The sequence below is a fragment of the Rana temporaria genome, chromosome 1 (assembly GCF_905171775.1).
Source record: "Rana temporaria chromosome 1, aRanTem1.1, whole genome shotgun sequence".
In the NCBI taxonomy this organism is placed as follows: domain Eukaryota; kingdom Metazoa; phylum Chordata; class Amphibia; order Anura; family Ranidae; genus Rana; species Rana temporaria.
The window spans coordinates 409952705-409974873 of NC_053489.1; the positions used below are offsets into that span (position 1 = coordinate 409952705).

Here is a 22169-nt window from a genome sequence, read left to right on the forward strand (position 1 = left end):
CTGTCCCAGCCTGTAAGGCCTCGTACACACGACCGAGTTTCTCGGCAAAAACCAGCAAGAAAATTGCTGGGAGATATTTTTTTGACGAGGAAACCGGTTGTGTGTACATTTTCGTCGAGAAACTCGACGAGCCAAAAAGAAAGCATGTTCTCTATTTCCTTGACGGGAATGGAGAATATTGGCTTGTCGAGTTTCTCGACGGCTTCACAAGGAACTCGACGAGCAAAACGATGTGTTTCGCCCGTCGAGTTTCTCAGTTGTGTGTACGAGGCCTCATTCAACAATAGAGAGCGCAGAGGACCAATGTGCTCATCATGCAGTCACTCTTCTCTTTTCTCCTGTCAGCATGTTTCCTGTTAGCAGATTAGTACTGCAGCAGACTGAATTACAAGCTCCTTATGCTGCCTTTCCCCGTCCTAGTCTTCTTTCTCCATGTGCTACTGTATAGAGGACTTAAAAGCCAGGGAAATTCAGGTACTGAAACCAATCACATTCAAAAATGCACAAATCAAACAACAGAAACAACAAAGCATGCCGTGAAATATAGAACCAGAAGACTCAATCATATATTTTCTATTCTTGTTCGTGTTTGCTTTCAGTATATGCTACAGAACAGTGTAGCTTATCCTTTAAATCGCCATAGTATAAGTTTGCTTAAGCAGCACAAATGTTAATTGCACTTGCAATGATGGCCTCGAAGTGAAACAAACTGTTTAAGCTTTTCTACATTTCCTATTTTTATTCCATGCTGTATGCAAGTCTTCTTCCTTCATTGCCCCCAAGGGGAGTACAATTTCCAGTCCATAGCGTATTCGCTCTTGAATAGGACTGAACAGTCTGTAACAACAGCCATGTATGTAATCATTACGTTAAAGAAAAGAATACATATGTGACATTTAGTGACACCTCGCATCTGAATTTGTCAGCGTTGAATCTGGTTACTGGCGCAACACGCTTGCTGTCAGTAACACTAAGGCTTTTAAGCCTACAGAAAAAAAATGATCTAAATTTAAAGCATGTGTACAGAAATGCTTGTGCAAGAGTGATTTCTGAAAGGTTTGTCATGTCTTACGCATCTGCATAATGTGGCTGTGCGGCACTGAACTTTATCTGCGGCTCAGCTAAAGACCCTTTCATCAGAGAAAGCAAACATCATAATAATCCTTTCCGCTGTAAACGCTTCAGCTTTGAGATGTGATTACATCTTTGTCTCTGTAGAGTGCTGTTTTGGAAATCACTTTTAGCGTGATTGCATCTTGCCTCCCAAGGAAATGTGCAGGTTCAAATTCCCTACGTGGTTATTAGTTATATTGAAGCAAATAAATCCGATTTGCTAAAAATTTTAAATGACTGATTGGCCTCTTTTTTTAGCATGATTCTATGTTGTGGATCAAATCTATATGACTTATTAGAAATGTGTAACCTTATGCCCTGTACACACGATCGGTTCATCCGATGAAAACGGACTGATGGATTTTTTCATCAGATATCCGATGAAGCTGACTTTCATCCGTCCTGCCTACACACCATCAGTTAAAAATCCGATCGTGTCAGAACGCGGTGACGTAAAAACACAACGACGTGCAGAGAAAAATGAAGTTCAATGCTTCTGAGCATGCGTCGACTTGATTCTGAACATGCATGGATTTTTAACCGATGGATTTCCCCACAGATGATTGTTTTTTTCTATCGTTTTTTTAACCATCAAATAATTTTAAAACAGGTCCTACATTTTTTCACCGATGGGAAAAAAAACGATGGGCCCACACACGATCGGTTTCATCGGACTGTTTTCATCAGACGAACCGATCGTCTTATTTCACTATATATCACCTTTGTGGTCAACACAGTTAAATCCCGAGTCTGCTTGGGTGCTTTGTGACTTCAGGGAGATTATTATTTACAAAAAAAAATGTTCAACTACTATAGCACCAACATATTCTATAGCACCTGACAGAGAATTAGACTAGGGCCAGGTTTACCAGGAAATCAAGTTTCCTACACATTTTTGGATTGTAAGAGGAAAATGGAGCATCTCGTGGATTCCATTTAAAGCAGAACTTTAGTCCACTCTGTTTAGCATTACTTCTATGACACATTCCCAGATATGCTCACATGCTATGGAGGTGATTGAATGTGCATACACAAAGACAGTGAAAGGTTTCACATGTGATCAGATGCAACCAGTGCATGCGCATATGTGACACAGGGCTCTAATGGAACTTGAGACATGTGGCACATCTGCACACATGCAGGGGGTGGGGAGAAACAGGCAAGTGCTGCTTTACAGCACAAATAAAGCAAATTTGTAAGTGTGGGAGACGGCAGGGCGGCACACGATCACTGTAAGGGCTCTTTCACATGGGCAGACCGTATGTCCGCTTTTTCATCCATCCGTTTACAGATGAAAAAGGGACATACATTGATCCCTATGAGATTGCGGGTGTCAGCGGATGAACACCCGCAATGACACCAGAGGACACCAGCAGTGATCAATCAGCATCGCTTCTGCTCTACTTCTCAGCGCTCATTGGAGTGCTGAGCCGTGGAGGGACGGGGAGTGGCCGTCTCAGTGGCTTGCTGAGACTGCCATCAGTCAAAGCAGCGCATCATCCCGACTTCCAAGTCTGGAACCGCCAGCTGCCTTGATTGATGGCAGTCTCAGCAAGCCACTGAGACGGCCACTCCCCGCCCCTCCACGGCTCAGCACTCCAATGAGCGATGAGAAGTAGAGCAGAAGCGATGCTGATTGACCACTGCTGGTGTCATTTTGGATATTTTCAAATTCCAATAAACTTTACTTGGAGCCCACATGAGGTGCAACCGTTTCTTATTTTGACATAGTTATATATATATATATATATATATATATATATATATATATATATATATATATATATATATATATATATATTTTACTGAAGCTTTATTTAAATTGTATCCAGTAATACATCCACAATTTACTTATTGGTCATAGGTAAAACAAACAGTTTAAACAATATATGAATGTACGTTATGGAGGACATGGCTTACAGACATAGTTATATTTTATGCATTTAGGAATGCACCCGTTTTTTTTTTTTTTTCTACTGATTTGCCAAGAACTACAATGTTGTAGTTCTTGAGGATGTCTATTTCACATTTTCACAGCTTTTACTTTGAAGAAATCTTTTCATATGTGGAGGTTAAATCTCTTTTCCTCCAGACATAAACAGTGCTCCCTTGTCCTCGGTAATGACCTGAAAGTGAATAACTTTACTCCAAGTTCACTATATGGATCACCTATTTTTTTTTTTACATGGTGATTATAGGGCTGGAGCTCTCCTGCAGCTGCAGGAGAGGTACAAGGGCCACATGAAATGGCTTGGAGGGCCAGATTCGGGCCGCGGGCCTTGTGTTTGACACCTGTGCTCTAGAGAATATGTTCTACTGAAATTCATGTGCTACCGCAGAACGTGCTAAGTGGTGAAGAAAGCAGGGGCATGATCTCATATCTATGTTGTTGCTCTTTCATTGTTCAATCACAGGATATGGGCTCCTTTACGACCCAAATACAAGCTGGGGGCCAGGAACATTACCAGGCTGTATAGTTAGGTCTATTCTGAATCGGCTGCAAAGGCTATGAATGTGGTTTTCAGTAGCACATGGAGCTCATTGCCCTGAAGAGATTATCCATCCCAAATCACCTTTCCAGATAGCTTACTCAGTCACAACTCACATGAAAGAAGATCTGGCGATGTTTATTCGTCGTATGATCCGTAGAATGCAAGTTACAACAGGTAAAAGAACGATTCTTCCATGCAGGTAGAAGAAACATACAGGTCACATGAATTACAGCATTAAAATGACTGATACAGAAAAGAGGGGGAGGAGACTGAGCAGCATGGAAACTACGGAATGCCACAAGAGACAAACTAGATAGACATTAAAGAGACAGTACATAATAAAATAATATCATGTAACATGACACTCCCCGCCTGAAATCTTTAGATTTCAAAGTCTATTACATATATAAAGATAAGTCCAACTTGAACCTGTAGGGGAAGAAACGTTAAAGGTAAAACTGGTGTGTAAACCATAGATACGAGATACCCGCAAACACAAGAAGATATGCAGTAAATGAACAATGAAACATGACGTCCAAAAAACAGATGGCTTGAGTCCTGTAGTCTATCGTTTATAATCGTGGGACTTCAACAGTAGCACAGCCAATAGTGATAGTGATATTCTCCCCGCCATAGCAGGTATAGCCGGTACTCCTGCCTAAGTCACTCACTTGGGAGAAGAAGCACCAATTCTGTGATTGGTCGTGAGAAAGTCCGAGCAGAACCTCCTTTAGTTATCTTAATTTCAACCTTTCGAACCTTTCCGTCATCGCTGGGCATTACGCTTGTTACAAGACCCATAGGCCACTCATTGCGACAGACTTCTCTATCTTTCAGAAGAACAAGGTCTCCTACTTTGAGGTTAGGCTTGGGTGTTTGCCATTTGGAACGGCTTTGAAGGGTATGCAGGTACTCCTTTCTCCAGCGGTGCCAAAACACATTGGCTAGGTGTTGCACCCGTTTCCATTGACGCCTATAGATATCCTTCGGGTCAATCTCGGCAGAAGATATCACGGTAGTTCCAACCTTCTGAGTAAGGAGTGTGGCTGGGGTAAGGATCATTGGAGCATCAGGATCGGAAGATACTGGTACTAGAGGCCTTGCATTAATGATGGCGGATACTTCTGAGAGAAAGGTACTCAAAGTCTCATGAGTCAATAGTGAAGACTTGTGGTCCTGCAACATGGAATCGAGAATTCTTCGAGCGATTCCAATCATTCGCTCCCAGGATCCTCCCATATGCGAAGAATGTGGTGAATTAAACAGCCAAGTACATCCATTGTTTGCTAAGAAATTGTCTAGTTGAAGTTCTTTACAGGCTCCAACGAAGTTGGTACCACAGTCGGATCTTAGCTGTTTGACAGGTCCTCGGATGGAGAAGAATCTTCGTAAAGCGTTGATGAAACAAGACGAATCCATTGACTCGATCACCTCGATATGTACAGCTCGTACGCTGAGACAGGTAAACAACACAGCCCACCTCTTGCTATTGGCTGCTCCACCGCGAGTCCTACGAGTTACCACAGTCCACGGACCAAATACATCAACTCCAACGTAGGTGAAGGGTGGATCTGTACTTAGGCGATCAAATGGCAGGCTTGCCATTTGTTGTAGTTGGTGTCTACCTCTTAACTTGCGACACTTGACACATTTAAAAAGCAGGGAAGAAACACATCTCTTCATTCCAACAATCCACAAGCCAGCTGACCTGATAGCGCCTTCTGTAAATTGTCGGCCTTGGTGTTGTATTAGTTCGTGATGGTGCCGTATTAGAAGAGTGGCAATGTGGTGCTGACCTGGTATGATGACGGGGTTTTGTTCCTTGCTGCACAGGTCAGATTTCTCTATTCGACCTCCAACTCGTAGCAACTGATTGTCATCGACTACAGGGTTCAGATTAAATAGTGAACTACCCTTTGATAGAGGTATTCCACCTTTGAATCTGTGCAACTCTTCCATGTACACTTCTTGTTGTACACAGCGAATGATAACCCTTTCCGCCTGCTCAATTTCCGTTGCAGTAGGGAGGTTGGTACAGATATGCCAGCCATGACATTCTGAAGTTGAGCTCCTTTTAAAACAATGGGCAATGTGTATCAAATAAGCAACAGCCCTAACAGCTGATGACCAGGTTGAGAAACGTTCAAAACGATGCGACTTTAGTTTTTGTTCTGAACTCGCAGAGGTACACAGTGTGGTGTACATAGACCTGATTTCTTTATCATCGTCAGGATGTACCAGTTCATAGGTAGTGTCCGTGGAAATTGAGTAGGAGTTTTCAGAAAGAAATCTTGGAGGCGACAGCCACAAGCAGTCGAGGAGAGCTACTGGAGATATAGCTCTTGTCCCACAATCGGCAGGATTAAGGTCAGTGGGAATATGATGCCATTGCTTTGGCAAGGAGAACCTTCTGATACGTTCTACTCTATTGCTGACGTACACGTAAAATTGTTTAGTTTGGTTGTAAATGTAACCAAGCACTATCTTGCTGTCTGTGTAAAATGTGAAGGAATCAATGTTAATGTCCATTTCACTCTTTATGACTTCAGCTATTTCCACTGCTAGCACAGCTGCACAAAGTTCAAGTCTGGGTATGGTATGTGCGGGTTTTGGTGTTAGCTTTGTCTTGCCTAGAACAAAGTTGCAGTGTATGTCTCCATTAACTCCTGAGGTCTTCAAATAGGCCACTGCAGCTATAGCTTCAACTGATGCATCAGAGAAAATATGGATTTCCCTCTGGACAGCGGCTGAGATGGAGACTGGGGCATAGCAACGTGGAATTTGGAGCTGTTCTAATGTCTTCAGAGAACCTCTCCATTTCTCCCATCTTTGTTGTTTCTCAATAGGTAACGGAGTGTCCCAATCTATGTTATCAGTAGTAAGCTGTCTTAATAACATCTTACCTTGGATGGTGACTGGGGCTATAAATCCCAGTGGGTCGTAGATGCTGTTCACTACGGACAAGACTCCTCTCTTGGTGAAGGGTTTGTCACAGGTTGACACCTGGAAGGTGAATGTGTCTACTTTGATGTTCCACAGCAGACCTAGACTTCTCTGCATAGGGGGTGTGTCTGACCCAAGGTCAAGGTCTTTCACACTGGCAGCATAGTCCTCAGGGTGAAATGCATTCATTAGCTCTTGGCTGTTAGATATAATTTTGTGAAGTCTCAAGTTTGCTACAGCTAGCATCTCCTTTGTTCTGGTAAGAAGATTAATTGCTTCTTTAGCAGTAGGAAAGGATTTGAGCCCGTCATCTACGTAAAAGTTCCTTTCAACAAATTGACGAGCATCGGATCCATACTCAGCTTCTCCAAGCTGAGCTGTCTTTTTTAGTCCATAGATTGCTACAGCTGGGGAAGGGCTGTTCCCAAAGACATGTACCCTCATTCGGTAATCAATTACCTCTTTGTTGATGTCGTTGTCCTTGTGCCATAGAAACCTGAGGTAATTCCTGTTATCTTCCTTGACGATGAAGCAGTGGAACATTTGTTGAATGTCGGCCATCACCGCTACAGGTTCTTGACGAAAGCGAATTAGGACTCCAATGAGGTTGTTGTTCAAGTTGGGCCCAGTGAGGAGCATGTCGTTAAGTGAGAAGCCTTCATGTTGGGCACTGGAGTCAAAGACAACTCTGATTTGGTCTGGCTTTCGTGGGTGATACACACCGAAGGAAGGGAGGTACCAGCATTCTTCTCCTTCTTTCAATGGGGGTGCGGGTTCGGCATGACCCCTGTCAAAGATATTCTGTATGAAGTCCACAAAATGTCTTTCCATCTCTGGCTTCCTGCTTAAGGTACGCTTTAAGGAGGAGAATCTTTTGACTGCTTGATGTAGATTGTTTGGTAGCTTCTCTCTCGGGAGGCGAAAGGGTAGGGGTGCTACCCAGCTATTGGAATCTTCCTGAAAGAACTCATTGTCCATTACTTTAAGGAATTCTTTGTCTTCTGCCGAAGGAGCCAACTTGTCGACTTCACTGCTTACATTGAAAACTGTAGAACCAAAGCTGTCATCGTAGGTGCGGGAAAGGTTTGTGTTGCAATGTTGCAACTTGCAGCTAGTTACCTTCTCCTTTACCCAGTAGTGATGTGGGCATGGCTCAAAGTGAGTATTACGACCATTTGGCAATACATTTGTCTTGAATGAAGAAATGTTAGTAGGCCTTTTCATTTTGCCTATACAGACGTTGCCTATGATGACCCAGCCTAAGTCCAGGTACTGGGCGAATGGGGCCTCTGGAGGTCCGCTGACCTGCCTGTGTACCTTGTGGATCCTTAGAATATCTCTTCCCAGCAGAAGAAGGATTTTAGCATCTTTGTCAAGTGGTGGGATTTCACTGGCTATTGACCTTAGATGAGGGTGGTAGAAGGCAACTTCTGGTGTAGGTATTTCTTCTTTGTTGGCTGGTATCTGGTTACACTCTACAAGTGTAGGTAAGGGTAATTGTAGGTTATTTTCTAGGGAGGACACAATAAATCCATGAGCCCTTCTTCCAAAAACCTCTGTAGTTCCACTACAAGTGCCTAAGGTGTAAGGGTGAACCTCTCCTTTTGTGCAAAATAGATCGAACAGTTCGGATCGTGCAAGCGATCGATTGCTTTGATCGTCTAAGATAGCATACACCCTTAAAGTCTTTTCTGGCTGATCCTTGTGATGAATATTCACTAGGCATATTTTAGCGCAAGATTTGTCACAGTGGTCTTCCCCACAGACTTCAGTGCACGAAGAAAATGCCATGGTGGAATTAGGTACGTGATCTGTACTCTTCCCGCTGTGGTTCTGTCCAGGAGGAAGGTCTGCATGTTGTGAAGGATTGGACTCAAGGGGATGGAGTGCTTGCACATGGTCCTCGGAACCGCACTCTATGCACTTGATAGGAGTTTTACATTCCTTGGCAAAGTGATCGGTGGAAGCACAGCATCTATAACATACCCCAAAAGTCTTTAGGAGTTCCTTTCGTTCTTGTAGGGGCTTCTTTCTGAAACCGATACATTTTTTGAGGGGATGAGGCTTCTTGTGGATGGGACATAATCGGTTTGGGTTTTCGATCTTGCCGCTCTTGTTTGAGGCGGGAGTGGGAATAATGTCTGTCTTCCTAACAGACACGGGACCTCTGCGGTTTCTGTAGCTAGTATGTAGGTTATCACCTTTAGGTGGGGGAGTATTGAACTCGCTGAATGCAAAACTAGGATCGTTCTTGGTGTCAGCAATGTTCCTGACGAAATTGCAGAAGTAGGAGAACGGGGGAAAGGAAACCTTGTTTTCCCGTTTGTATGATGACCCAACTTGGATCCACTTTTCTTGTAGGCCATGCGGAAGCTTGCAAACGATAGGGTTAACTCCTCGAGCAGTGTCCAGGTAACTGAGGCCAGGTAGCTTAGGGTCAGTTTTGGCAAGCTGGACTTCGAGAAGAAGGTCGCTGAGTCTCTGGAACTCTATATTGTCCTTACCAGATATCCTTGGGAAATTTTCCAATCGTTTGAGCAATGCATTCTCTATGGCTTCAGGACTACCGTAAGTCTGTTCTAGACGCTCCCATGCTGCGGTGAGACCTGCAGTTGGATTGTCGATGTAAACTGACCTGAGGCTCTTGACACGTTCTGTAGACTGTGGGCCAAGCAACCCGATCAGCAGATCCAGCTCACGATCGGCAGTAATACCGATACCGCCTAATGTAGTTTTGAAAGCGGCTTTCCAGCTTCTATAATTTTCAGGATGGTCGTCGAAGTTTACTAGGCCTGACTTGGCGAGCTCATGTCGAAGTAAGTACTTTACTACCTCTGTTGTATCGGTTGCCTCTGACTTTACATAGGAGGTTGCTGGTTGATTGTTGTGGATTGCATTGTTTATGGTATCGTTGCAAAGAGACGTGGGAAGATATGGTGCAGCAAGGGCATTCAGCTGAATTGTTGGGTGAAGGTCTGGAACAGTACTGTTAGCAGGAGGCTGGCGACTTGCTTGCGGATTAGTGTGCCGTTTTGTGACATATGCGGGATCAGCATGACAGTCGGGAGCTGCACTGGGGTGGGTTTGCATGTAGGAAGTGGCTGGAACAGCTTTTACCTGATGATGTGGTGAAGTCCTTGCGTTGCCGTGAAACATGGAGGTAATTGAGTGTTCACTGCTGTGGTTTAGAACATAGTTCTTAGTGCGTTCAAAAGGATCTTCTACATCTGCCTTGACGCTGACCCTTTCGCTAGCGTTTTCATCTGCACCGATAGCTTGTTCCAAAACCTTTAGTTTTGCTGCAGCTGCCTCGTAGTTGCTCTGTTCCTTTAAAGCTTCAATTGCTGCCCTTTGACGTGCCGTTTGAGCTTCTATTGCTGCCTTTTGATGCGCTGCCTCGGCTTCCATTACTGCCTTTTGATGCGCTGCCTCGGTTTCCATTACTGCCTTTTGATGCGCTGCCTCGGTTTCCATTACTGCCTTTTGATGCGCTGCCTCGGTTTCCATTTCTGCTCTCTTTTTTGCATATGCGGCCCGTACCTTGATAGCCTCTGCTTCGGCGCGGGCATTTATTAGCTGTTCACTAAGCGTTGAGTGCCTTGAACTTCGGGATCTAGAGGAACCTTTAGAACGTCTGGTGGATACAGATTTGTGAGATACAGTGTCCCGTGGCAGCATTAATTTTGCTTCTGCCTTTGCTTTAGTTCGCTGGATAAAGCTTTCTCTTTCCTCATTAAGAAGCTGGGCATTGTTAAGTTGCTCTAAGGACTCCTCAGTGTTGATGCTTTGCAGAATAGTTTTATATTTATTGCTTGTAGTCTGGTACAGTTCATATGAAGCAGAGAGATGCTTTATGGCGCCCTCTAGTTGCAGTACCTCATGGCTGGGACATGAAATCACATCAATGTGGGTGAGGATTTTATCCCAAATCTGCTTCAAACTGGTTGCTAGTTCAGTTCTCATGGATTCATAGTTCTCTTTAACCTTCCAAGTGGGTTTCACAGAGCGTTTGGTCAATGCAGTGGACTCTGGGTCCTCATCCTGGCTTTCTCTGTGTGAAGCATGCTGTGGTGTTTCATCACACACTGAGCCCTTTCCACTCATGATGGCCTGCAGTACACAGGCTTGACTGTAGCAATGAAGAGTGTCTGTATACTGTGAGGAGCTGTAACAAGCTGTGCTGGGGTTGTATGCAGAATTCTCATGCAATACACAGTTACACTTCACTATGATCTGTCCTGTGACGCAGTTATCTCTGTGCAGGCTGCTGGATACGTTCTTTTACTATTCTGAATCGGCTGCAAAGGCTATGAATGTGGTTTTCAGTAGCACATGGAGCTCATTGCCCTGAAGAGATTATCCATCCCAAATCACCTTTCCAGATAGCTTACTCAGTCACAACTCACATGAAAGAAGATCTGGCGATGTTTATTCGTCGTATGATCCGTAGAATGCAAGTTACAACAGGTAAAAGAACGATTCTTCCATGCAGGTAGAAGAAACATACAGGTCACATGAATTACAGCATTAAAATGACTGATACAGAAAAGAGGGGGAGGAGACTGAGCAGCATGGAAACTACGGAATGCCACAAGAGACAAACTAGATAGACATTAAAGAGACAGTACATAATAAAATAATATCATGTAACATGACAAGGTCACTAACCTGGTTAGGTAATCAAACAGAACTGTGTAAATCTCAGAAGTTATGAAAAATATATTTTATATTACACGCTTTCACTAACATTTTATATCTTTTTCAAGGTTTTTGTAAGATAACATTTGTACCATAAAACCCTCTCTCAACGTTACCAAAGTGCAGTATACAGTACATATTAGTCTTTTTACTTCTATAGACTATCTGTGCTCCACTTCATAGTCTGTGATGTGACACGTCTTTTGATAATACTGTATACCTGTGTTCCCAAATGATCTTATACTGTGTTATTCATATTCTGAGCTGTCTAGCAGATCCGTGCACATACAGGAAAAGTGTCGTTTAAGTGGATAATGTTCTTTTGCTGCTGGTTGTAACTGGCAATTTTTAACTTCAATCAGGCAGAACTTAAAGTTGACCTGAATTCAAAAATATGAATTTGCTATGTTATAAGGACATTTGATGTGATAGTTGTGCCCAAAAAGTGCCTAAAAATTGTGTATCCTATCCATCTGCAGTATGAATCTCATTCACTGCTGCCTAAAAGATTTTTAGTAAGATATGGTAATGAAACTACTGTGCTCCTCACTGTTCTCTTTGCTGGAGGCTCTGACACGAGTAAGAAAAGCCATGCCTCTTCCAAGATGGCTGCCTCCACACAGAAACAAAATGCAGTACAAGGTGTGGGAAGTTATTAGAGAGCTGAAGGGAAACCATGAGGAGTACTGGTGATTAGTCTTTTGCCATCTACCTGCCTTTTTGGGGCACAGCTTCCAGAGTTCAGTTCCTCTTTAAATAAATATGAATATGTATTTTTACTTCAAAACGCACCACCTGCATACCATATTTTCATGTTGCCACTGTTCTCTATATATCCTAAATGTAACACAATTCCCAAAATAGTTATTCTAGTATGATGACGCTTGTGTATGACAGTTATTTCGAAAAAATGCGGTTATTATAGGCATTTATAATTCAGCGCGTGTCTACGTTTTTAAAGGCAATATATGCAGTGTAAACTTACCACATAGAAGAAGTGTTCAGATTATGTCACATCTGTGTATGCTAACAGATGACTGTAGCCTTGGAAAATTATTTCAGGGCAAGATTTAATCAGAGCTCATAAAAACAAATTTCATTCTAAAGCTCAGAGTGATGTATTTGTTGAGAATCGAAATGGTTTGGATTGTTTCCTTATTGCAAACCACAAATCATTGGTCTGTGCTTAAACTGTGTATAACTATTTAAATATTTTTGATTGTCACGAGGGAAAGGTCGAGGCAGCCATTGCTGAATTACTTCTGAAAATGTTAATGACCCATTGACTTCAATGCTTTCTGGGTCATTGACCTGAACAATGGCAGCCTCCATGTTTCCCTTTAAAAGACCATGTCTGGGGATCAGTCAAATAAAAAAGCACTAACTGTGGTATTATTCATATCTACCCATTGGCCTTTGCCAAAACTTCCCTCTAGAAGACCATGTCCTAAACTGCCCACTGTGGTCCCACCCATTGACCCCTACCTTAATTCCTTTAGGAAAATTGTTGCTCATATGTTCAGCCAAATTCTAGCATTATTGAATGCAGTTTTGTTTATGACTGTGGCCACAAATACGATCATTGTCAATGATCACAATACTTAAAGGCAAAACCTCCTACCTGATGTTTTTCATGTTGTGCATAAGATGCGTTAATTATGTCGTTTTTTTTTTGTGGCTCATTTGTTGGTCTGTACACAGAAGATTCTGTTTGCATTCAAACAGGAGACATGCCACATTGAATGACCTCTGTAGTGTAAGAACTGACACTTTATGTAAAGAAACTAAATATCCCACAATCCCTTGTTCTCTCAGTCCAGTGATATTCAGGTAAGAGCCAAACAGTAATTAGACATGAAACAAACACAAACAGACAGAACAATTAACAGAGAGCTCGCTGTTCTGGAAGAGATATGTTTGTTATCTCATTATCCCTTCTCCATTAGTGATGCAATTGGCAAGACATGCACTGCCTGAAACAACAAGTTGCCTGTCCCTAGGGACAAGTTAGGTTAATTAACAAAAACTGCAACCACAACATGTAAGCCCATCATTACAAGGTAAGACAAAAAAACAACACAGGGAATATAACTGCATTAAGCTGGCCATACATTATACCATTTTCTTATTCAATTTCCTTTAGATTTACCTTCCACTATGTAGTGCAAGGGCCTGCCTGATTGCATACAAATTAAAAGTGTTATATTATATGGTTTTGGAAAATTGTACAAGAAAGTATTTTCAAGAAATAGATTTGTTGCATTCACTATAGCTATAAACCCATATTGGTTTTAAAATCAATAGCTATTTTTTGATTAAATTGATCAGTTAAAAATGTTTGTCACGACTAGCACAACATCCACTATTCCGGCAGCATGGAAACCAGGTAATTGACACCGACAAGAAGACAATGAGATGTTAAAATTCAATGTTCAACAAAGAGGTCATTACATTTTCTGCAAACGGATTTGTGTTGCAGGTCACTAATGAGCCTCCAAAAGGTCTCCGTGCTAATATCCGTCGCGCCTTTACGGAAATTACTCCCACCTTCTTCGAAGAGCATCTCCTTGGCAGAAAATGGAGAAAAGTTATTTTTGGAATTTGCTTTTTCCACGCTATCATTCAGGTGACTTTCCTTTTCTACTGACTAATCTACTGGAACATGTATTGAAAATTGTTAGCATAAATTAAAAGAAAAGGTTAAACACTTCTAGCAGTGTACTATAGCTGCACATAACTTCAGCGATGATACAGTATTATGCTTAAAGCTGAGTTCAGAGAAAGAAACAAGTTTGGGCTATTTGCTGTGTAAACATAAATGACCTTTATTTATGCATGTCCCAGGTTTTGGCTGATGCTTCATTCGATAGAGCATTTACTTTTATTCAGCTCCCCAGTTTTGTAAGAAACAAATGTCTGGTGCTGAGACTTTTAATTATTGCAGTACTGTAGTGTACTGTCCATATCAGGTTGCTTTATGTACAACTACTATACCTAGAAAAAGCCTTGTATTTGTAACTGAATGCAAGTCTTTCTGCAGTTGGAGAATGGGAGATTGTGATGTTTACCTGTCCAATCACAAAAAGCTTTGCATTCAGTGAAAATAATACAAGGCCTTTTCTTCAAAGAGATGCAACAAGCAAAATGCTATGATAAGGGTACTATTACTGAAACTACGTTCGACACCTACATACTGCAGGGTCAGAGTGAAATGAAAGTGTTACTAAACCCAGGACCCTGAATTCACTATATCTAGTATGCCACAGTACACAGAACATGGAAAATGCAATAGTTTTAGTAAATATAAACTATATAAACTGCTAAATACCTTTTCTCATCAGCAGTTAGAGCAGTCATGTGACTTCTATCAGTAGGGTGGAGAAGGAACTCCCCCTTATGTACTCTAATACTCTCATTTCCGACAACAAATGTTCAATATGAGGTTGTTGTCGGAAAATCTGACCGTGTGTATGCTCCATCGGACATTTGATATCGGAATTTCCAACAACAAATGTTTGAGAGCTGGTTCTTAATGTTTCAGACAACAAAAGTCCTTGTCAGAAATTCCTATTTTCTGTACCCAATTCCGATGCACAAAAATCCTACGCATGATCGGAATCAATTTGACGCATGCTCGGAATCAATGAACTTAATTTTTCTCGGCTCGTCGTACATGACCGCGTTCTTGACTTTCTGAATTTCCGACAACATTTGTGTGACCGTGTGTATGCAAGACATGTTTGAGTGAACAATCCGTCGGAAAAAAATCCACGGTTTTGATGTCGGAATGTTCGATCGTGTGTACACAGCAAAAGAGTATGTAAAAGGAGTATACAAAATGAATTGAAATATAAACAATCACAATTTTAATCAATAGGTTCTGACTTCTATCAGTGTCTGTTTAAAGAGGAGTTTTCATTCTCCCCTGATTGTCCTATGAGGCTGCAGGACCCCTGACCCTCTATCTGGACAGGGCTGATTGGCCCTGTACTGATCACATGGACATTTAAATCAAGATAAAAAAATGCAATTATTTTAGTAAATCTAAACTGCTAAAATACCCTTTCTCATCAGCAGTATATAGCAGTCTTGTGACTTCTATCAGTGTCTGACCGAGCACTCGTTAAAGCTTGTAGGAGGAGTTTTCATTCTACTCTGTCTTATGAGGCTGCATGATCCCTTGCTCTCCATCTGAACAGTGTTGATTGGCCCTGTGTTGATCACATGCACCATCTAAAAAACAAAAAAACTCTAGCAATACACACCAAACTGAGTATGTGCAGCATACCCCCAAGGCTCTGTTATAGGTTTATATGGTTTGGGACAGTGGAAGAAGGGGAAGATCAGAGAAGACAGGGTGCCTTTGTACACAATGCAGAGGATTAACCCCTTAGGTTCCACAGTGAATATAACAAGCATGCTTTACTGCATTTACAGACTGATTTTACTCTTGCGAGTGTAGTAACACTTTAACTGTTTTACTGATGGGGCAGACATCAATAGAGGTAATTTATTTTTACACAGCAAATAGCACAAAATATATATATATATATATATATATATATATATATATATATATATATATATATATATATATATATATATAATTTTTTTATTTTTTTTCTGGAGTTCAGCTTTAAAAGCAATAAATCATTAATGGCATTCAATACTGTTATTATTATTATTTTTACTAGGCCCTGGAACACAGTGAATCACTAGAGATATGAACTGCAGGGGAATTTATTGACCGCAGCATTTAAAATTTATTTTTGGAGAGATTGCTGGTTTGTGTTTTTTTTTCAAGGCATCATATGTATCTTTGGCTATATATCCTACTTACTGCACTGCAGTCTTCATTTTGACACTTTTATAGTTTATACACACCTCTCCTGCAAAGATTAAATCTCAATAAAACAGATGTGATTTTTTAAATCACTGAGTGTGTCTATAATCTGAAATATATATATATACATTTTAAGTCAGAAACAAAATTATTTTGTAACAAATTTCACAGATCATAATCAATGGTATAATAAATGCAAAACAATATCAAACCAACTAAGATGTATATGCATGTCTTAAAAGATGTACAAAAGTAATTTAAGCATAATATACATTGCATCACATCAAAAGTACAATGTAAAAGAGAAGAACGTCCTCATAGAAATAGACACAGATCTCCAACTGACGTGGTGCGATCCCGGATCATTCAGCCATGAAAATATTTTTAGTACAGCTTACTATATTTCAGATGTACCAACTCTTATGCCGCGTACACACCATCACTTTAAGTGATGAAAAAAAACGACATTTTTAAAAACGTCAATTTAAATGACCGTGTGTGGGGGAAAACGTTGTTTTATGTCTTGTGAAAAACGACAAAAAAAAATTGAAGCATGCTTCAATTTTATGTGTCGTTTTTCAAAACGTCGTTTTTTGTTCCACAAAAATTGACCGTGTGTAGCAAAAAACGACGTTTAAAACGACGTTTTTAAACCCGCGCATGCCCAGAAGCTAGTTACGAAGCGAGCTTTAATGGAAAAAAGTGGTGACCGTAACCTCGCTTTGCTAGAGCATTGTGAAAAAACGATGGTGTGTAGGCAACTTCGTCTTTGAAAATTGAAGTTTCAAAAACGTTGTTTTTTACTTCACAGAAAATGTCGTTTTTTTCCATCACATAAAGTGATGGTGTGTACGCGGCATCATGCCCTAAGGACTCATTCACACTTAAAACTGAAGTTTAGGTAAAAAATAAAGATAAAAGAGAATTTTTTTTTTTTAATCTACAGCATTAAGCACTAAACTTAGGGAAAAATCCCATTCAAAGAGTGAAAACTCCCTTGCAAAGTGAACAGCCTATTTGTCAACCCACTAAGGGTTGGAGGGTCCACAGATTTTGCATGTCACATAAGAAAACCTGTTAAAACCTTGTACTAGGTTCCTGTGGTTTTTAATATAGATTTCTCTTTAAGGCACATTAAAATTTTGCCAGACAGTCACTTGAACGTTCCAACAGGGATACTTTTTTTGTGAATTAAAAACGTTCTCCTATGCAGAGGTTTATTCAATATCTGTGTTTCCATATTATTTAAATATGCCTATGGGATATCACTGTGTAGGAGCATTTGTATGCCAGTAGATGGATATGGCTTTCCATGGATTTGTTTAGGTTGATTTGAAATTGGCATCTTTGTGACATGGCAATTTTAAGGCTCAGCTGGATATGTTGAAAGTACAGCTTAGGGAGAATGTTCGTGAATGAAGCAAGCACTCTTGTAGAATGCTTACGGTTTTGAAGCCATGATTACAGCAAAGGTCAAGTAGACAGTACGCTATGACTTTGAATATACACATAATTACAGTTAAGCAAAGGTCTTAGCAATTACTTGTTCTGTTTTTTTTGCTATGGTTTAAAATAGCATGTTAAAGGCAATAGAAAATGGTGGTATATTTTTTCCAGATACTTAAACCATGGGTAGTGCTGTCCTTTTGTTAATATTGTTGTAGAAGCACAGTGGTGGACCTTTACCCAATTATTAACACAAGGCTATGTCCTTGCCTGGAGAAAATGTGAGGCCCCGTACACACGGCCGAGGAACTCGACGTGCAAAGCACGTCGAGTTCCTCGTCGAGTTTTGGGATGAAGCCGCCGAGGAGCTCGGCGGGCCGCCTTCTCCCATAGAACAACGAGAAAATAGAGAACATGTTCTCTATTTTCTCGTCGAGCTCCTCGGCGGCTCCATCGAGCCAAAACTGTACAGACGACAGAGTTTCTCGGCAGAATCCGGGTTTTGACCGAGTTTCTCTGTGAATTCTGCCGAGAAACTCTGTCGTGTGTACGGGGCCTTAGACATTTGGTATAAACTTTGAAGAAGACCTGTAGCAAAGGCACACGAGAGGTACAATTACCTACCTCCTAAGAATACTGTTCGCCTGGCTGTTACCTGACCTGGGACAAGCATGCAGCTTAGTAGGTTCAAGTGGTTCGACATACTTGTTCTTTTTCAGTACCCTAGAAAGTATTAAGGCCATTTAGAAGAGTGGCAGCCAGACAACTAACATTTAAAGGGACACTAAAGGATTTTTTTTTTAGCTAAATAGTTTCCTTTACCTTACTGCAGTCCTGGTTTCATGTCCTCATTGTTCGTTTTTGCTGTAATCCTTCTCTGTTCTGAACACTTCCTGGTTGTCTGTTTCCTGATAAAAAAAAGTCATGGGAGCTTTCCTTCTGTGGTCACTAATCAAGGAGGTGTGATTACTGTGTGTCTAAAACCCCTCAGCACCAATCAGTTTCATTTTCCAAACCATCACTGCCCTGTATTGACTCTGTGCAGCAGAGAAGCAGGAAACATGCAACAACGAAACTGAAACTGTAGGTACATTATATGATTGATTTTTATCTATTTTTAATCATTTTTAAAAGGAATCAGTTAACTATTATGTCTCTATACCCTGTAACCAGTCATTTCAGCAAAACATTTTTTTTCCTTTACAACTCCTTTAAGGAGAGGTAAGCAGCGTTTGCCTTCATATTCTATCACTTAAGGTTTCCTTTAAATTATACCTCCATTTTCCCTGTCTCCCCACTGACCCACAGCTTCAAAATCCCAGAGCTTGAAAATAAAATGAAAAGTCTTCATACAATTTTTGTTTTTTTATTTACAAGTATCAAATGGTTTTGTTGCAGGAGAGGAAGAAGTTTGGGCCACTTGGATGGAACATCTGCTATGAATTTACTGACAGTGACAGAGAATGTGCTCTGCTTAATTTAAACTTGTACTGTCAGGAAGGAAAAATACCATGGGACGCACTTACTTATATAACAGGTAAGTGCATTGTCACCATAAGATCAGGGTCTAAATATAGCACCCGACCAAAGGCAAATGCTAAAAAGTGCTAAAAATGTTTAATAATTGCAGAAAAATAATACATTTGCACATCTTCAGTACGTCATATGTACAAAGTGTATACTAGAAATTGTACAACTAAAGCAAATTACTTTTATTTTTTCCTGCACAGTCCCTACAAAACCCTTTAAATTCTACAGCAATACTATAGAGTGCTTCATAACTCCAGCTAAAGCTGGTTTAATAACATGGTGCAGTGTATGAGCATGCTATCTGGGTTAGCTCAACATATAGCAGACTCATGTGTATGGTGTCCATTCTTTTCTCATTGCCGACTAATCTCTTTTTTCTTGGTTGGGCTAATACAGCATAAAGAGCTTGGTATCAGGGGCAAATAAAGCTGAAAAGACTACACACAACTATACAGTAAAACCTTGGTTTGAGAGTAATTTGGTTTGAGAGAATTTTGCAAGACTAACAACATTTTTTAAATAATGTTGACTTGATATACAAGCGGTCTTGATGCAAATTGGAGGAAATTCTGGATAGCCGCACTCCAGAAAAAGGTTTTTGCCTTTATTAAAAAAAATGGAATAAAAAATACATGCCACAGCAGATCAGAATGGACAGAAGAGCTGACTTGTTGTGCTTCCACCTTCACCGTGTGTGTGCCTACACCGCCACCAGGTAGAATGGCCACTCACCAGATAAGCTAGATTATGCGCCTTTGGTTCATAAGGATAACCAGTCCGTCACTCAGACTTGTCAGCAATCCCTCCCAATGTTCTGATTGAAAATCTTGCTCTATGACCGCTCATGGAACATATAAAGGACTATATAGTGTAGTATATCATAAAAGATTTATTGAGGTTAAAATAATATATATCATCCACTCACATGTAAAAGTGCCTTGAAGCCGGCACTGAGCTGCTCCATCCGTGTACCGAGATATGCCTTGTCCGCACATGTGCCCTTGTGATTTCTCACAAGCAGCTTGCGTTTCAAGCCTCAATACAGTCTGACCAGGAAGCGACGAGCAGATGCTAAACCCTGCAGCCTCTATGCATTTCGCATCAAGTGCGTCATCAGGAAGCTATGCAAAATGCATGGGTATGGGTAAATAGAGGCTCATGTATATATACATACACATATTTATATCACATTCCTTTTCACGATTTCGATTTATTAATTTAGTCCTATTATATATTTCACATATATTTTCGGACATAGAATCGATTATGGCACATTATATAATCACATTTGCTGTTTAAGACTGGTTTGTGTTCACAGAATGTGTTGAGATTTCAGGTGATCAATTGAATTCAATTGATCAAATAATTAATTAAGCAAATTTTCTGATCTCATGGTCCAAAAGGAAATAGTATTTAAGCACTATTCATTTCTGTGATTATTAGCTATGACTAAGCACTAAAAAAACAAAAAGCCGCGCCAAGTAGATATACATGAAAAAGCCTCCCCCTTGGAAAGAGAGGTTACCAAAAAAAGAGTCCAAAGAAGAGTCCTAATATTGATAGGCAAAAGCTCCCAAAAATATTCAACAAATGTAATTCCTTAGGGGTTGCTCGTGTTAGAATACTGGATCTTTCAATCACCCGGTGACATATCATACAAATCGTGAGATCCCTCCACCGAGAATAATGAGCCTCTTACCAGATGGCAAGTAACCAGAGCAGTTGGCTATAGCCCAGCCACGGCCTTTGGGTTCCCAGAAATCACCGGACAAGACTGACAGCGTAACGACTTTAACTAAATCGATCGCTCCAATGCAGAAAGTATATAGAAGAAAAGACGCATATAGCGTAATACCGCTGGGTAACAGATTTATTTAAAAAAGTAATGTACTTACAGCAATTCAAAGTAAAAACAGCGTTGTTTAAAATATAAATGCCGGCCGGCATGCAGGAGCCCTCCTCCCGAGCGTGGTGACGTCACTGGCGTAGCCTCCCAAACACGTTTCGTCACAAGGGGACGTTCTCCTTGTGACGAAACGCGTTTGGGAGGCTACGCCAGTGACGTCACCACGCTCGGGAGGAGGGCTCCTGCATGCCGGCCGGCATTTATACTTTAAACAACGCTGTTTTTACTTTGAATTGCTGTAAGTACATTACTTTTTTAAATAAATCTGTTACCCAGCGGTATTACGCTATATGCGTCTTTTCTTCTATATACTTTCTGCATTGGAGCGATCGATTTAGTTAAAGTCGTGACGCTGTCAGTCTTGTCCGGTGATTTCTGGGAACCCAAAGGCCGTGGCTGGGCTATAGCCAACTGCTCTGGTTACTTGCCATCTGGTAAGAGGCTCATTATTCTCGGTGGAGGGATCTCACGATTTGTATGATATGTCACCGGGTGATTGAAAGATCCAGTATTCTAACACGAGCAACCCCTAAGGAATTACATTTGTTGAATATTTTTGGGAGCTTTTGCCTATCAATATTAGGACTCTTCTTTGGACTCTTTTTTTGGTAACCTCTCTTTCCAAGGGGGAGGCTTTTTCATGTATATCTACTTGGCGCGGCTTTTTGTTTTTTTATGTTGATTGTGTATTCGCACGATAGCTGCTGCCTTGAAATCACTGTGTTGTAGCGCAGTTTTTGTGTTTTTCTATGACTAAGCACTGTTTGTTAGTGTGAAACGCGTAAGCTCTTCTGTCCATTCTGATCTGCTGTGGCATGTATTTTTGAATCCATTTTTTGAATAAAGGCAATTTTTTTTTTGTGCGGCTGTCCAGAATTTCTTTCCATTTGCATTGTTGCATGCATTGCCAGCACCTTCTAATCTGGAGGAGAGGCTTTTACCTTTGTTTGACCTGCCTGGAGCGGCGATATCCCTTTCTCTATACAAGTGGTCTTGATATAAGAATAACATCATTTCACAACTGAGTATAAATGAGAAGAGAGGTGCCTCTAAGTGTAGTAATATGGTTACATTTAATGAAGGTACAACATTTATCAAGTCACTTGGTTGATGATTTAAACAGACACATCTAAGTATGCAGGTATATGGGGTAAAGCTGTCTACATAGACCATCCTTACCTCTATCGACATCATGCCT

General features: G+C 40.9%; 1 protein-coding gene across 1 annotated transcript in view; it reads left to right on the forward strand.

The window, feature by feature from the left end:
* Positions 1–22169, forward strand: part of DNAH6 (dynein axonemal heavy chain 6) — a 386479-nt gene that overhangs the window by 334720 nt on the left and 29590 nt on the right. The window contains exons 67-68 of the mRNA XM_040324272.1: positions 13726–13872; positions 18934–19072. Of these exons, the coding sequence (XP_040180206.1) occupies positions 13726–13872; positions 18934–19072 (286 nt within the window). The remainder of the gene's footprint in view (positions 1–13725; positions 13873–18933; positions 19073–22169) is intronic.